This window comes from Lonchura striata, chromosome 7, assembly GCF_046129695.1.
Source record: "Lonchura striata isolate bLonStr1 chromosome 7, bLonStr1.mat, whole genome shotgun sequence".
NCBI lineage: Eukaryota > Metazoa > Chordata > Aves > Passeriformes > Estrildidae > Lonchura > Lonchura striata.
This window is the reverse complement of record NC_134609.1, coordinates 17,228,322-17,246,250: the sequence shown is the minus strand read 5'-3', so window position 1 is coordinate 17,246,250 and position 17,929 is coordinate 17,228,322. Positions and strand designations below refer to the sequence as shown.

The 17,929-nt window shown below is 38.3% G+C and overlaps 1 protein-coding gene across 6 annotated transcripts in view; it reads right to left on the bottom strand.

Moving 5' to 3' along the window:
* Positions 1–17,458, bottom strand: part of IDE (insulin degrading enzyme) — a 55,979-nt gene extending 38,521 nt beyond the window's left edge. The window contains exons 1-9 of one of the 6 annotated variants that reach the window (XM_021536486.3): positions 17,395–17,458; positions 8,493–8,677; positions 6,905–7,112; positions 5,957–6,126; positions 3,732–3,854; positions 2,208–2,320; positions 1,652–1,814; positions 1,005–1,097; positions 341–432 (exon numbers count right to left, since the gene is read on the bottom strand). In XM_021536486.3, coding sequence (XP_021392161.1) covers positions 341–432; positions 1,005–1,097; positions 1,652–1,814; positions 2,208–2,320; positions 3,732–3,854; positions 5,957–6,126; positions 6,905–7,112; positions 8,493–8,652 — 1,122 coding nt within the window. In that variant the 5' untranslated portion in view covers positions 8,653–8,677; positions 17,395–17,458. Of the gene's footprint in view, positions 1–340; positions 433–1,004; positions 1,098–1,651; positions 1,815–2,207; positions 2,321–3,731; positions 3,855–5,956; positions 6,127–6,904; positions 7,113–8,492; positions 8,678–8,802; positions 9,005–14,924; positions 15,005–16,635; positions 16,784–16,940; positions 17,029–17,394 lie in introns of those variants that run through there. The other 5 variants (XM_021536483.2, XM_021536480.3, XM_021536479.3 and 2 more) reach the window with 5 other exon arrangements.
* Between the last annotated feature and the right edge of the window lie 471 nt (positions 17,459–17,929).

Sequence of the window (17,929 nt, the reverse complement as noted above, 5' to 3'; positions counted from 1 at the left end):
AGTTCCATGTTACTCCTTGCAGTAAATATTTCCACCCTTCTCCAGTGAAGACTATGCAAAGTTATGAAAAAACCTTTTGAACAGAGCAAGCCCTTCTTTCTCCACCTGCCTTACGCCATTGTAACTTCCAGCTCTATAAGAGCATTCCACACCTATGTTAAGACAACGTATTCTGAATGTACTTGTCATTTGTGTCATGTTGCACCTTAAAAATTAATAAACTTAATTACCATGTGATTATTGAATGCTAGTTACAATGTCAAATAATCTAATAATAAAAAAAGTTTGTAAAAAAATTACCACCACATATGGTAGATATGGTACAGCCCCAATTACTTACTTTGCACTCTTGGAAAACCCATTCTTGAGGTCCTTCTGTCCGTAGTTTTTGAATATATTGAAACATGTGCAAAATAATATCTTCAACATGCACTGAAAAGAAAAAAATATTTAATAATTCACTCAGTTCTGCACAGAGAAGAAATTTAGTGACCACAAATATAGTTTTATTTTTAATTACACTTTGATACATCTGCAATCCCACCAACAAAGTTAAACTTGCTTTTTTTGAACATGAATTTAAGGTAAGTATTTATGTTCCCAGCTAATTCCAAGAACTGCACTGAACATGTCTTTATGTGAAAATATTGATTTACAATATAATTTAACTCTTTAATAGTAGAGGTCTAAATAGGGTCTAAATAGTATGAATAAGTAGCACACAGAGGTATTAACAGCTTTTCTTCTTTAAAAAAGTTTGTTTAAAGTATTTAATTAACTAATTTAATATAATCTTAAATAAATTGATTTCTTTTGTTAGGGGAAGTGTGTTAGCATACTTAGTGGAACTAAACACAGAGTTATAAAATAACCTGTTCAATAAACAAATTAATTAAAATAAACTGGCTTTCAAGCTATAATAACAATAGCTTAGTCTCTTCAGATACAAACACAAAAACCATTACATCAGCAATAACATGGAGTATACACAGTGTTTCACTTACAAAGTCCTTCTTCTGTCAAGTCCACATTAATGATGAAAAACATGAAACCTCTAGCACCTTCCTTCTGGCCTCCAACAAGAGTATTTACCCATCCTATGTCATTAAAAAGAAACTTTATTACATAAACAATTTATATATAACAATTTATGTAACTTTTTGCATGCTTCAGCAACATTAAAACCCATTTCGATTAATTTACATGTTTTCCTTTACTTCATTAATGTCTACAGCAACAGTGCAAGTTAAACATAACCCAAGTAAGCTCCATCTGATTCTGTACTCGGAGTGATGTGACAAACTCAGGACCGTTTGCTTATTGGGTAATTTCATTAAGGAACCTAACAGTAACCTCAAAGTTAGTGACACAATAGAGACAAGAACATTATGTTGAAGTTCAAGTAACTCTCTAAAGAAAGCTCATAAAGGGGAATCAAAGAAATAATAGCCTCAGCAGCCTGAGTGACTGTTACCTATTTATTCCTACCTGCTGCAGAAACAAAAATAAAGCACACAATGACTTAGAGTTTAAATTACTCAAATAGATAAAGGCTTTAACATATAGAGGTCTATTTTAAGTGAGACATAGTTAAAATTTAAAAAACTGAGTGATTAATTAATTTTCAATTCTTTAGCCTTGAAGGACATACCTTTGGCTTTAAGCTCTGAAAGAAGACTCCCCGGGCCTTCATGCCCAATCAGATGGCCAAGGTAATGGCCAGGGTTTGATTTATAGTACTTCTGAAGGTCTGGTATAGGAAATGTGACATAAAGATTTCTAATATCCTTAATGGGTACCACTTTATAAAGTTGCTGAGGAGAGAAACAGGCAAGGAGACCCATAAACAAAAGGAAACTCATTTACTGTATTCATCTCACGAGCATGTATCATGTTCCCTTCACACACACACACATTACAAATACATCTCCCAAATCTCAAAAGTACCCAAAACTTAGGGCAACACTTCAGCTATTCATTATAAAAACAAAGAAAATTATCTCACAGTTGTTTACAAGTGCGACCTTTACTATAAACTATACAAAACTATATTCAGCATGGAAAAGTGGGAGGAAAATCATTAAAGAAATATGGAATTTAACAGGGACATTGATAAAAGAGTAGTGAGATGCACAATGTATCACTGAAACATAAAAAACAACATTTAAAATATAAACTTTAGGTGGAAGACGTATCTCTATACATACCCGGAGATGCTCCTCTTGGAAAGGATGTTCAGGAAACTCTGGTATAGGGACATTTTTATTCTCTACTTCTGAAAATAACTTTACCACTAAGCAAGTCAGCTCATCCAAGGATTCTAGAATAAAGAAACATTAGGAAAAACACAGTTATTCTATAAGGACTCCAACAAACTTTTTTTTTTAATATTTTTTGGGAGAGTAATGAATTATACAGAAAAGTAGTTTTAATGGTGTTATGATTTTTAATTTCAGAAAGAAAACAAATATTCATATTTAAATGTTGAACTGTAACATGCAAGAAGCACCATGCTTATTAAAGGAAGGATTCAATCATTAATAAAATAAATCCTGTAATTGAAAATGTAACTTTACATTTTGCTATTTTATAGATTAAACCAAGCTACAACTGAAAGATACATCAGATATTGAACACCTACGAAAATAAACATTCCCAAAAGTTTAAGGGACATAGAATTACACCTGAAAATTTTCTAGAGGGAATGTAGCTTCGACAAAACTTGAATTTTCTTAAGCCTCAGCTCATGTCCAGTACTTCAAGTACACTGTGAGCCAGGTCTGTCCTTAGCACCCAAAACACACACACGTGACCTGTTCAAGCACTTCTTATTTTCCATCCATTCTAATTTCAGTCTGTGAGTGCAGTACTTTGCAAAATGAGAGAAGACCTTTTGCAGAAAGAATACGATGATGTGCATTAAGTCACCTAAACTGACCTAGACCATTTCTGTTGAAATTCTGCCTCCAAAACTGCTTTCTGCCTCAAGAAAGGCATTTTGGAGCACTTCCCACAGTGAGCATAAGATAAAAAAGATTCTTCTTGCAATTTATTAGTGGAAGACTTCCAAGGGTGGGCATTGGAAGAAACAAAACATCAATTGCTTGGACATCTCAAAGTATAACTAATCCTTGAAAGATTTCTAAAGGCAGTTACCTTGTTATCCAAACAATCCCAGTTAGACTGAGAAAGTAAAACCTTTCCTGCCCAATATATGCATGCGCCTACACTACAGTACCGGAACTGTGCCAGAGAAAAAAACTAACAAACAATGTAAATGAAGAGGGTTCACTACATATTAAAATTTTGTGAACTGCATGTTATTCTATTAAAAGCCACCAATTTTTATGCATATCAGCAAAATAAACATTCATTTAATCTTGCAGGGACAGTTTTCTTTAGTACAGATTTACAGTTGCCAATGTGATTCTTACTGAAAAAGTTTCCATGTAAAATTCCTCAGTGAACTTGCTCTTGCTCAGATAAAAAGCTCACTTTCTTCCATTTGTACTCACCATCAAAATATTACTGAGAAACACCAAACAAATACTAGTCTGCCAGTGCGTTTTCAAAAAGCAAACAGTGTGTTGAAAACTGTGTGTGCTATTAAGCTTTTGGCAAACCTACCTAAAATATCATCTCAGCTGTGGAAGGTTCTAAGCAGTTGGAACCCCCATTTTTTTTTTCAAGTATGTAAGTAAAGTCTTACTCAACCAAGAGAACAAACTCACCTCTTCCTAATACACAAATGGCCATTAAATTTGATGAATAATAAGTAGAATGGAACTTCAGTAACTCTTGCCTTACATCTATTCCTTCTTGGGTTGGTCTAGTTTCCAGAGTGAATTTGTTCCCTGTAACATAAAAAAATAACAATATGTGATGTTTAACAAATTTAATGTTATGAACTTACAGATCAAAAAGAAATATATAATCAGTATGCTTTCCTTTGGATGGATATTTATTTTAAAAATAATATGCATAATAAGGAAACTGGCTCAATACTGACTTATGTTTTAAATATTTTGTCTATATTCCTCACTATATGCAGACAAATGGTGAAGCTCTAGACACCCTACTCTGTTTACTCCCACAGCATCAATTCATAAGATAAAATAAAATAACATAGTTAACGTTTCAGTTAGTAACTGTGCTGTTACAGTACTGAAGGACATTAGGAAGCAACCTGCAGCTGTAGGAAAATGGACACTAGCTGGTGCAGAAGTGCCTGGAAAATTACTTGACACTGAGTGTAATGCTGGAGAAGAATCACCATCACAAGCATTAATTCAGGGAGATCAGTGAAGGATATCTGGGAAAAAATGCACACCCTTAAAAAGAAAATGGGAAGGTGCATTTGTCCATCCTTTCTACGGACAAAGAAAAATAGAAGATTTGTTGACCAAACAGGGTGCACAGCAATGAGGAGTAACCTGAAGCATCAAGTGGAGTAATTCCCACACTCTGCTAGATTAAAAACATCTCAGCTGATCAAAAGGAAATAATAAGGATGCCGAATGCATCAGAGTTGTCATCTCATTGGATAAATAAAAACCATCAAAGCTGAACTCTACTTCTGCCAAGTCATACCCACTGGAAGGCTATGTGCTGTAATTTAATTTCAGAATCAGAACCTAATCTAAGGAAAAAGTAGTATTACTATTACTGTTGAATTTGAACACATTTTGGTATTCTCCACAAGAAAACATTTCACTTGTGTGAGCTACACAACCTTCTTAAACTGTACAAAACTATTTCTGCAATTTCCTGTTATTTTTCCTCTGTGCTACATAAAAATTAAATGATGTCTTCAGTAGCAGAGATTACACAATGTACTTTTAATACTTATCTACTAATGCACAGCTCCCAAGGCTTTATTTTAAAATTTACCTATTTGGAGAATGGAGTTATAGTTTTATACAGAGCATCTCTTCACTGGTCAACAGAGCAATACCTGCTCCTGTGGCAAGTGGCTACCAGACCCATAAATATGCTCTCCATCAACAAATGTAAAGGTACATCTTGTCTTTTGAGAGACAGAGGATGAAACCACTGCCTTAAAACCCATCATTTTTTCTCCCATCCTCCTACAGTACCCAATATTTGAATCAATTATTCATAAAGCAAACTGACCCATCCACAACACAGTTTGTTTTTTTTTGCACACATTATATTAAATGATTAAACAGTGCAGTCCTGTTACTTCAAAGGTTTCAAAAATAAATTCATGTAGAAAATAATGCCTATCAAAAAAAACACCCAACATTTAAACTTCTACCAAAGCATCAAACATTTGTGGTTTTGTCCAGAACTATGGTATCTTAAATTTAACGCTTTTTGAATTGAGGTTTAGCAATGTTTATTTAAATTGTTACTAAGCATTCAGAGAATAATTAAGCCTGAACAAAAAAAAAAAAAAAATACAGCCATAGGATTGGGATTTGTCCAAGATCATTTTATCCATCAGTCTCCTACTGTTGCGTTCTATGGTTCAGATTTTTGTTTCTATATTCCTACTCAGTAATTTTCACAGTATTTTGCTGATCTTTCTGATTTGACCTAGTCATTGTCATCTAGTCTAAATGGAATATTAAATGACAAAAAGCATGTCGTTAGCAACAATTTAAACACAATTTGTTCACTTTGTTACACACAAAGACTTAACAGTACCAAATGATGACAAATCCAGTAATTGGAAAACAGCACTCACTGCAGTAATTATCCAAATCATAAAGATTGGTTCATCACTGTACTCAAAGTCTTGGATCACTCTTTTTCCTATGCTATTGTCTACCTCTGTTTGGTCTATGATGTGAAAAACGCCATAAAGCACCATAATAAACATGTATGGAGAGGGTAAATAAGAATTGTTATTGTCTGTCTTTAGCATTTTAGATAAACAATAACACTATGTATGTTACACAAAATGCCACTGGTTAATTATATTCTGACAAACCTGTTCCAAATTTACTGAAGGGATGGTTGGGGTTTCCAGTGGCCTTCTCCAATTGAAACAACCTCCAGGCATCATTCATCAGATTCTTCTCATGCTCAGAATCAACAGCATTCACTTCCCTATCTTTGCAACTTTCGTCAAACAGGGGGCACAGGAAAAACTGGGCAAATCTAAAGGGAAAAAATTTAGTTCAAGTCAAGAGTACTGTACATAAATTGTAACAGAAAAGCTTGGTTCCTCCTGAAAACAGCTGATTTTTTAATGCAGAACTTATGAATTCTTTAACAGTTTTGACACTGATTTAGTACCCTTATTTCTCAATTTATTTTTTGACAAATGCAGACATGTTCATCGTATAAGGTAGTACAAGAATAAATGGCCTTACATCACAGTTCCCACTGTGAAAATTTTTCCTATCCTGAGGTTTAGAGCAAGTGGCTCTTAATTTCACCAATCAAGTAAGTTTTCTCAGACATCCGGGGAGAAGCCAAAGAGAAAACTCACTCTACCTCACTGACTACATACCTTTCAATTTCTGTCCCCTCCTACAAAACACTGAGATTTCAGCAAGTCCCCTCTACTAAGAGCATCCTTAAATATTTCTAGACTTCACCCTTGTTTTGCTATCAACAAGGATCCCATGGGAAGCACAGAACTTGATTGCACCATCCCAGTATTTGCACAATGTGCAAATTCATGATCATACTCTGTGCCCTTGTGTTGTGTAAACACAACATCTGAATTTCAAAAATTCTGCCTCGATGAAAAACTCTCCTAGATGAAAAAAAATCTGAGTAAGACTTTCAAACTGAAAAATATCGGGTTATCAATTTTAACAAAAGAGGGTTTTAATCTTCTTTTTAATATAATGATAGAACTATAAAAAAATTTTTACAGTAATAAATTCAAATAGAACCTCTGTAACAAAAATTTAAATACTAAAATTACCTGTCCAGTGCACCTTCTAGATGTTCATGTGACACATCAAAGTAATAGTTGGTATGTTCACCACTCGTGAAAGCATTTGAGCTCCCAGCATGCTCACTTAGAAATTGGCTGTACTCATTCTCTTTTGGATATTTCTTGGTTCCCAGGAATAACATATGCTCACAAAAATGACTAAGCCCAGCAATGTTGGGGGGATCAGACAAGGATCCTGCAAGAGGAAAAATTTCATGTAGCCATTCATAAAAAGTAATACTAAAACATTAAGTCTTTTAAAGTACTCTATAGTATAGTATGTTGCTTCAGGCAATTATATCAATTCTGTGGCTGTAAGAAGACACTTGTACAACTACAGTCAACTAAAATTAATCTTAAAAAAAAAAAATTAAAATTTAGAATTAGTAAATGAACTGATCAGTGTCTCAAATTGCCTCTCCAGATCAGCTTGCACTTCCTTATATAGATGATCTTCAATTGAAGTCCATGACTCATAATCTGTAAAGACCTGGCAAATCACACTGTTCTGAAATCTATACCTTGACTTTAATAAATGCATTGTGCTAAGAGGCAGCAATTGCCAACCATAATTAAAGAGGTATTTATCCTGTGGTTTATAGGATGAATGATAACCTGTAATTGCCTGAACACAAGCAGCTATGGATGACCAGCTAGTAGGTGTGAAGGCAAACAGATTAAAAGACAACAATGATATGGAAGAATGGAAAACAGAAAGGCAGAAGTTTGAGAGTGGCAGCAATGTGCAGTGCGAGAGTGGAGATGAAGGCAACAGATCCATCTCGTCCAGCACGTGTGCAGGAACCATATGCTGCAATTGGCTATCACTGTCACAGAACCCAAACAAAACCACATTTGGAATGTTCTGAACAAGGTAATGATCTGAGACAGCCATCCCCATAACAAAAAAGGCCAGAAGTTTTAGAAGTCCCTCTATTAGTTCTGCCCTAACACGAAAAGCAGCAAGACCTCCCAACTACAGACATGGCAAGAGGGTGTTAGGTTATGCACACATTACATCTTACTTTCCAACCCACTGAAGAACTACACAAGCTTGAGATATACCTCAGATATAAGAAAAGGCTTCCATTTTTCCAAAAAGTCAAAGCAATTGCCTTCCCCTTCTATTTCCTATATTTCTGTTTGCACACATAAGCACCACTGAAGTTAGGGAGTGCCTCTCCAACTTCTCTAGCACTACAGCATTTTCTCGCCTCTACACATCAACAACTTAGCATGAAAAAAAAAGTCTGACATGACAGATGGAGCTGTCTGAAATAATTGCACTTGCACCCACCCCTTTTCTGCTTACAAAAGATCTTTCATAACATAAAACTTAATGGTTAAAAGCAGTCTTTCAACTAACTGAGCTACACTTGAGTAAACAGAGTACAGTAAGAGCATTTAGCTCTAATAATTTTGAACTTGATGCATCAAAGAATGAAATAAACTATAAATTACAATAAAAGGCTAGGCTGCCAACTGCATACCACTCCTGTCAGTTTGTTTGCATCAAGATACCAGAACATGAAGCATTTTTATTAATGACGTAATTAACACAATATGAATTGAATACCTATGTGGACATCAAGTGCTGCTGAGGACTTATCTGTGGTGGGGTCACTAATGAGAAGAGCTTTAATGCCATTTGCCAATTCCAGTCCACGATATTCCCGTTTATCCTCAGGTGATTTGATAATTTCATTTGTTATTCTCTTAATAGCTGGATTGTTCATTTTGTTGTTTGATTCCTTCTGAAACCTTAAAGAAAAAAGAAGAAATTTCTCATGATTTTCACTTAAGCCTTGCTAATTTTTTAGTATTATGTTAGACAATACAGGGCAATACCAACACTAGAAGTTCTATTACAAGCACAATTCACTGACCTTGCCTAAAATTCAGATCCTGAAAGATATTGCTGCTAAAACAAAAAAGAAACCTTGAAGACAAAGAAACACAATAAAGATGTAGATCACTTAATTGAATGCTTCAAGTATCACGTTAACTGTAATTGAAACAACCCAAACTTAATAGATTTCAACCTTTTATCAAATTACAATAAAAATTAAATCAAATTAAGCATATACTGCCAGCTCAAATATATTTTCAAACTTCAGGAACTATTTCATGTGTCTGAATTGTTGATTATATTATGAATGTTGTAACTCTGATTGTCAAGTAAACAAAATTTTACTAACAGACCACTGGATTTGTACACTCAAGCAAGAAACAGTAACACTGCAATAGTGCCATAAAAATACAAAGACTGCAGAATTGCCATGATAAATAGGAATAGATTGTCTCATCTATTTAAACTTCTACCATTAGTTTAATAGACGCTAGAAGATACCATTCTTTAAAGGTATAATTCTGAAATGCTAAGAAACTAAGTGTGACTGATTCAGAAACTGAATGTCTCCAACCAAAAGCTATAAACAATACAAAACAACTTTTTAAAATGTGCGGTTCAATGCATTTTAGAAGGAAACATATAAACTAGTAAAACATTGTTCTCTCACTATTAAATACTTTAAAAAACAAAAGTGCAGCCAAATGTAATCACTAAACAGTAGCTGAAATGCTGAATTTAAATTTAAATGTGTACACTCTCATGTCATTTATCCAGTAGTTTAATCCCGTGCTCAGGCTAATCCTGCTTGGAATGTCTGTGGGTCTTCTTCCACTGAAAAAATGCATATATCATTGAAATACAAGAGATTATTTCAAGTACCACATCTCTGTTTCTCTGCATCAACAGCACTGATACAAGCCATGCTAACAATTAAAAGATGCCTCCATGTTCAGAGTTTTAAGAAATACTCTACTAAACTTAAGGTACTGTGTAAAATTTTTGAAGTGATTGCAGACACTTTTCATATATGAAAATCAGTAACTAAACTGCTCCTGATTGTTTTTCACTTGCATACAGGTTACATTGACAGATCTAAGTACGCAGAAGAACAAGGACGTCCCTTAAACTCCTGATTCCATGTCTGCTGATGAACACCTATACCTATATCTCAATAAGATATTAGTTGCCTGTCAGAAGACACACACATACCATAAAATACTCGAGTTGTAGGGTTTTTTAAAATGTTATACAATTTCCTTATCATCTGATATCTCCTTGTTATTTCTATACCACATCACTAAGTCACAGAACTTTACTGTTTGTTCAGATGACTCATCTTTCCAATGTGATTCATCAAACTACACAGCTGTGAAACCGTATGAGATTTCAACTGGTGTCTCGTGAAGCTGCACACCTCCACTTCACTTTATTATGATGCCCTACTTCTGCCTCCTTCCTATATAGGCTACTTCCAGCTTGGTAGTGAAATTCCAGTACAGGAAAAACCTACCATTTTCAAAAGGACAACATCAGTAATTAAGCCTTCAAACCAAAGACTGAAATTTGTATCTCCTTCTTCACTGTTATTTAAGTGGGCATCATGAACACAACATTCCCTCACTTCAAATGGGTTTGCATGATTACCTATGATTATTTTGCTGTAAAATGAATCATAGTACCAGATAAGTCAAATAAAAGCAAGGGCTGATCAGCTGTGTAATACTCCTGGAAGGCAAATACGTCAAGAGGACAAGACCAACACCTTCCTGCTTATGTACTGTTCCTCCTGCTGATATGTTACAACAATACAAAAGTGAGAAGACAAAATTTCACTTTGGAGAGAACTTTTATAGTATTACGTTTTCTTAAGGAGTAACCTTGTAAGACCCAATACTAAACATTCCCTCCTCAGATGAGTATTTTCCTGTGCAGCTCTTAAGTAAGTGCAACTGCATTATAAAAATACCACACTCCATTATTTCACAGCAGAATCCTAAAACTCTATAAATCACTTTTTGACAATAGACCTGCTTTTAACCACAGGCAAAAAAAGAAAAAAGTAGGAAAACCTGTACTTATGGTGAAATCCTGTATTTATGGAGAAGTAGCTAATTCTTAAGGCCATGTTCAGAAGCTATTCTAAGTCCATGTGCTACAGCTACTTGCTGTACTGTCATTACAGTGAGCACTGGAGGATGCTGGTCAGTAGCAAAACAAATCTTCCACAAAGGAGGTGCTATGTTTATCGCAGAGCTAATAGCCTAACAAAAACATCAAAAGAAATATTGCCTTTCACAAAGGAGAAGTAACATGGAAAGATCTGATAACACCAAAACAGCAGGAACAATACAAGGCATTACTGTAGCAGTGGAAATTCTTTCACTGGCTCAAAAATTACAGGTGGAAAGATTACAAAGCTAGAAAGAAAAAAAGAATAGGGATGTCTGAGCTGAGAACAGTATCCCTATTCAATGAATAGGAAATATTCTTCCTCCTCATCAAAACTACTTCACTTTTACAAGAAAAGTATCAGTTAAAACCAAAACTGAATTTTCAATTACAGTATTTCTAGTGAAATTATAATCTATTCTTTGAGGTTCCATTTTTGTAATAATTTCTAGGCAGGCAGTCCCTTGAAAGCAGCAAGGCTCTCTGGAGATGCTGGGTTTCACCTGCAAACAGAGTATTTCAGAGCGGGATTAAGTGATATATGATTCTGCTTCATTATTTTAATCTCTCAGAGTTATTTTAGCAAAGTTACTTTAATTAAAAATTAGCCTGTGTAGTCAAATCTAAGTCCAATGTTTGAACAATTAAAGGACCATATTTGAAAACCAATTAACAGAAACTCCTGAGGGTTGCTTTAATGCAAGAATGTGACTAGCTAATAAAAATATGACCCCCAAGGCACAAACTCCAAAGTGCTTCTCAAGTTGTTTTTTTTTTTTGTCATGACAGTATGCACATACTGAAGTGCTAGTGTACAGGTCTGCTCCAGATGAAAAGGCAAGTTACCATCTCAGCAGGTTTTGATGCTTGCTTTCTATCAGTTGCCTTAGAATTCACGTTTGCTTGAAGTTTTTATGCAACTAATTGCTTACCATTTACCAGAGTGAAGTGAAACCTTCGTTGAGTGAGAACCTCTGTTCTGTCCTGCACGAGTTACCATTGGTAACATGTTCTCTATGCTGTTTACTAATTCATCTTGGTTTGCATGAAGACTTCTCCAGCTGCCAATGCGTGGAGTTAAAGAAGCGCTGTGTGCTTTGGCAGGAGGCCTGGTGCTGCAGAACTACCAGCCAGAGTTTTCTCACCTCTTACAAGGATGACAGCACCAAACTGAGCACTCTGGAGGAGTCCATGAACTTCTTCGGTCGCAAGCTCATGGCTGTGCAACCACCAAGTAAATGTGCATTCTTGCACAGGTCTGCACCCCTCTTCTTTGTCTTTTGCACCTATTTCTGATCATGACAGCAGTAGAATTATGTTACCAGTAAAACAATCAAGAATCTACCTACTCTCTTAAAATTTCCATTCACCTGTATGTTATAATAATTTTTTTAGACTAAACTGTAGGCAGGAAAGTTAAATCAATTCAGGTTGAACATTACCAAAAGGGATTCTTCAGGAGACTATTTCAGGTTACATGTTCATCAATCGTTTTTTTAGACATGTAGAGATTAAAATACCTCATGATTCAACATCCATAAAGCATGAGTCTTGTGTGAATTTGCTTGCCATGAAGCTAGAGAATGTATGATATCCCAACACATTCCTGATACTGATCTAAATAATTCTGATTGCATGCACAGGCAGACAGAGTCCGTAAGTAGATAAACTGCTCAAAAAACTAACATGTTTTATCACTTTTAAACTCATCAAGAATTCAGCATGCTACTTCATAACAAAAGGTCCAACTACAAAGCCCCACAATGATTTAATCAGTGTTCCCAAGTTATTAAGAACCACTAATCATGCCAAATCAGGCAAGTCTGAAGATGATGAATATTTATAAGGTTTTGCTATGTTGTTAATTTTGAAGAAATTCTAAAGTCTCGCTACAATAAAAGCATTTTCAGAACCTCAGTCCACAGCTTTTTGCCAAATCTGTAAATGACTCAGAAAATTCCCTCCTAATGATGGTGGCCAGAGCAGATGCCTGCCATGCTCTTGTTTCCCAGAGTCCAGGTCTACAGCTTCTAGATCACAGCAATAAAACTTGGTCTGCCACAGGCTGTACTGCCAACGTGAAAGCAGAAACACTGGTGTGCAACACCGGTGTACAGGAAATACCAGTAGTATTAATGAGACCACACCACATGTGACCTTGGCAAAAACAAGGGCCCTGGTATTTTCACATGTGAGACCAGGCCCCAGCTGAGTAACTGGCCTGATAATTACAATGATGTGCTGGCCAAACGAGATGGGATATACAATCAGACACCATAAAGCTAGTTTACTGCCTAAATCTACAGTCCTTCACTGGACCACTCCACAGTTTCCAAAGCACTGGGTAAAAAAAGTCAAACAAAAAGGCAGGACCTTATACAATTTGATGTTACACAGAGCAATAAATGCTAACAAGCTTTTTTTTATCTCTAAATTACTTGAGCTTACTTTTCCTATGCCCTCAAAAATTGTCCCAAACAATTCATCCAAATCTCCAAAGTAAACAATCTCTAACCACATTCACCAGAAATAGAACAATTAATCTTTCCCTAACAATTCTCTGCTTCAACAGTTTACAAAATTCCAAAAGGCTTTTGAAGCATTTGATTATTTGGAAGACGTGGGGGGCAAGGGGGTAAGTAAAATGATCTGGTTTTAATCTTTAGATGTCATTAAAATATAGTAGCATTAAAATTTTCAGTATTTTTAAATTGCATGTTGCAAACACGACTGATCAGACTAGTTTCTGTGCTATGTGGCCAACTGCTTCAAAGCACATTTTACAGATTTTCCTAAAAAATTTACTCCTTAATTCAATAAATTGCTTTATTCATTGAATACTTGCAGGCCAGGGGTTCTCATTCTCTTTTCCTCCCCGTAATATGTTTCTTCCATCACCCTACAGTTGCAGGGCTTGCTCAGGAAGGCAACCCCAGGACTGTGTTGGTGTGTAGCATGTGGCCCTGCACACACAGCGGGAAATGTTAAACTGGATGCTACAGGAAAGATCTCTGTGCTTTATTCTGTGTTCTGATGCGTATTTCATAGATTTTATGTTCAAGTAGCACATCAGATTGCCCAAAACTCTCTGTAAAGCCAACTCACTTAATGCTTTATGCTACCATCTGTCTTATAGCCTCAAAAAGAAAAACTTGTGAGGTTTGAATTTAAAAAAAAAATATCTAACAAAAAACAAGATGAGACTAAAACTTTGGTTATACTGCATAACAACAAGAAATTCACAGATGAGAGAACTAGTAGGAAAATCTGATCTAGCAACAAAAACAGAGAGAATTCAGAATTCTGAATCATTAAAAGCACTGTAATCCCACATTAAAAGCAGCTGTTTATCTAACACTAGAGCTTTGACATGAGCAACAAACCCCTAACAATGAGCAGTTTACAATAGTCCGCGGTGTGTTTCAACAAATGAAGTCCTGGCTGTTCACCTATTCTGTCGTTGAGTTTTTACAATTTTGGACAATTCTAGTTCTACTGTTAAAATTATAAATAAACTCTGAGCTCTACAGCATTCTTTTCCATATCAATTGTTCAGGCAAGCTATAGCTCTTACTCATTCTAAAAACAAGGGACAGAAGATAAGATTTTAATAGAAACGTGTAGTGAAGCAACTTTCAAACAGGATCAATCAAAAATCACATTATATACACACAGTCCTATCTGATAAGAACATTTAAGCAACTTACAGGCATCTGTAAGTTGACATACAGATGCCTGACAGATCATGCATATACAAATACACAACCAGACACAAAACTGATTAAAGCAATTTCTCTAGATTTTTATTACTAACTTTTTGATTTCTATGGTGTTAGATGATTGGACACCAAAGTTACTATAAAAGCATCAAATACAATTGAATTAATATATTAAAAATATCAATCCCACATGCCATTTTTCAAGTGATCTAACTGTATTTTTAGTAAATGACTTCTACAATAACCCTTACAGCTAGGAGCCTAATACCTTCCAGTACAGTGAAATCCCAGAGGTAATGAACTTCTTGTCCCTTCCCTCTTGCTTCTGGATCTAACAGGGGAGGGGATTGCTTCTGTATTCATGTGCAAAATAAGTTATGTACTTGACACTTCAATCAATTCCCAAAGGTGCTATTTCATCCAAGGGATTAGACCACAGCCTTACACTGACTGAAGACAAAAAAGCAGAAAGCAAGCAAAAAAAGCAGGCAAACATAGAAATAAGACTCCTTCTAGGGACTTCCTAAATAGAATAGATCATTTTAATGCTGTACATCAGATGAAAAAGAGATAAATTGTAACTGAGAAATTATCTTGCTATTTGATGTAGAGATGAAGGTTAAAAATGTTACAAAAAAAAGTTCAAGCATAAACAAAACACAGAGATGGAAACAAGGAACATGCAACTGAAAAAAAAGATTTTTAAATTTTCACATTTCAAAAAAATTATCGCATTAAAGAACTATGACTGCTCTCATTTCATTATCATTTATGTAAATCTTACTTCACAATTAAAATTAAATGGATGTTTAAATCATGGTTGTAGGCAGTATGAAAACATAACAGGCCTACTCACATACATAAAGTTAAGTCCAAATACTGCATATATTCACATGCATAAAGAGGAGTAATCTAGCAGGACAAACTACAGCCTGAGAAAGCATTGGCTCCGAATATACACTATGGATTACCTTTACAATTCTGAAGCATTAATAGCAATAATGAACAGTAACAGTGCATCCGAATTTTGACACACGAGCGCAGACAGTATGAGTCATCATAACTCACTTTTTTTCCCCGGAAACATGCTACTTTTGACGTCGCTAACTCGTGCAGTATTAAAAATAGGTTTGGCTACTAAGGTAACAGATATAGCGTTAATTAAAGAAAAAAAACAAAACAAAACAAAAACAACTTAGCCTTTGTCCCTGACGCTAGCTCCCTTCCCGGACAAACTTTGCCGAGTTGTTATGCAGTTTAAATTGCCCCTACGAGTGAGCGGTGCCAAGCCTCCCGCCCGTCCCTCCCTCGATCGAGGTTAGTCGCGTTCTCTCCACCGGAGCTGGTGACACTGGTAACACAAAAACGCAGTAACAAGCCCCGCACAATGCCACTGCCAGGTAACTCGTCAAGAGGCCGCTCCCATCAAGTCTGGGGAACTGAGAGCAGTCTAGCACTCTCTTCTTAAAGACTTTAAACTTTTTTTACTTTTTTCTTTTTTTTTTTCATAATTATGCCTTAGGAAGACATGGCAAGTTAAGTAACACTGAGGTTTTTTGAGAGGGAAGGAGAACAAAGCGAGCCCCCGGGCAACGAAAGCCACACGGCTGATGACCAAGCCTGCTTTGTCAAAGGAGGTTCGTGCAGCTGCAAACACCGGGGCACGTTAGTCCGGGCTCTCGCGGGCAGCAGAACAGGACACAAGGCAGGGCTCGGGCCCCCCCGGCACACACGGCCCCGCCACCCCCCTGTCGCCCACCGGCCCCCCAGAAGGCTCCGGCGCCAGCCCCACTCGGCGGCCCGAGCTCCCCCCGCTCCCCGCCGCACTCGGGGCAGGGCGGGCGCTCCCCTGGACTCACAAGGAGCCCCCGCCAGCCGTCCCTCAAACGGCACCGCGGGGGCTCTCCGGCCTCACGGGCCCGGTCACACGGCCCCGGGACCCGCGGCCCTGTCCCGGCCCCTCCCCACTCGCACCGTACCCGAGAGAGCTCCGCCGCCAGCCCTGAGGGAAAGAGCGCGAGGCCGGGGCGGCCCAGGGGCGCGTCCCGCCCGGCAGAGCCCGGCTCAGCACAGGGAACAGCCGCTGCCGCATATCCCTGGCGGCCCCGCCGCCAGCACCGGCCTTTCCCCGCCGCCGCCGCCCGGCCCGGCTCCGCTCGCCTCAGCACGCGCCGCTCCCCGGCGCCATGTTCTCCGCCCGCCTCCCTTCGCCGCCCGGCCAATCCCTCCCGGCGCCCGCGGGGTCCCGTCCGCCCTCCGCGCCCGGGCCTGGCGGGACCCGTACCTGGGGGTACCGGGAGCTGCCGCCTCTGCCGCCGGGAGGGCCGGGGCTGCGGCTGGGGAGGGGGCCGGGGGCCTCTGGGAGGAGGCGGAGGCGGTGGAGGGGGTGGGTGTCTGGGCGGGGAGCCGGGGCGACACTCGCCGCGGCGGGGGGGCCGTGCCCGGCGGAGGCGGACGGGGTTGCGGCGCGAAGGGCGGCGGGGCGGCCCCGGCTGCACCCGCGGGGCACCGTGTCGCGGCCCGCCCGCTTCCTGGTGGCCGCGCTCCGCGTCCCTGGCGGCGTCTGCCAAGACAAAAGGTAATTAGACGCCTCGTAATTTGAGCACAGTGGGTGCAGTGCCGTCCGGAGAGGCAGAGATTTCGGGTGTCAAAATCCTCCGTCCCCCAGGGAGAGGTCACCCTCCGGCAGCTCTCCCTCCTTCGGGTGCTGCCCTTGGAGCCCGCTGGCCGCCGCTCACCTGCCGTGGAGCTCTGCGGCCCCGCTGCGCCGGACACAGGACTCGCCTCGCAGGATGGCTGTACGAGGCGTAAATGCTGGATCAGGATGAACCTCTGTTATAATACCGTAGATTTGGGGTTCTAGGGAGACTTTTTTTTCCTTGGTAGATTTCCATATGGGAAAATCGTGGATGTGGCTGGTTGCTTTAATTCCTTCCTAGGAAAAACAAGCCCCCAAATTTAAAAAAAAAAAAAAAAAAAATCCAAAACAAACAAACACCAGAAAAAAACCCAAAAAATACCACAAAGCAAACCAACCAAAAAGTCTCCCCCCCCCCCAAAAAAAAAACAACAACAAAAACGCTGGTTGAAGTTCTGGTAATATGCTTTCTTCACATGTCTAATTTTTCTGTGTCTTATTTTTCAGAGTTATGAGGGGGAAAAGAAGATTAAAAAAAAACCAAAAACACTGATTTTAGCTTCCCCACTTCTTGCCTTCTATAAAAGGTTGTATCTCACAACTGGAAATTCACAGAATCATCCTATCATAAAAAT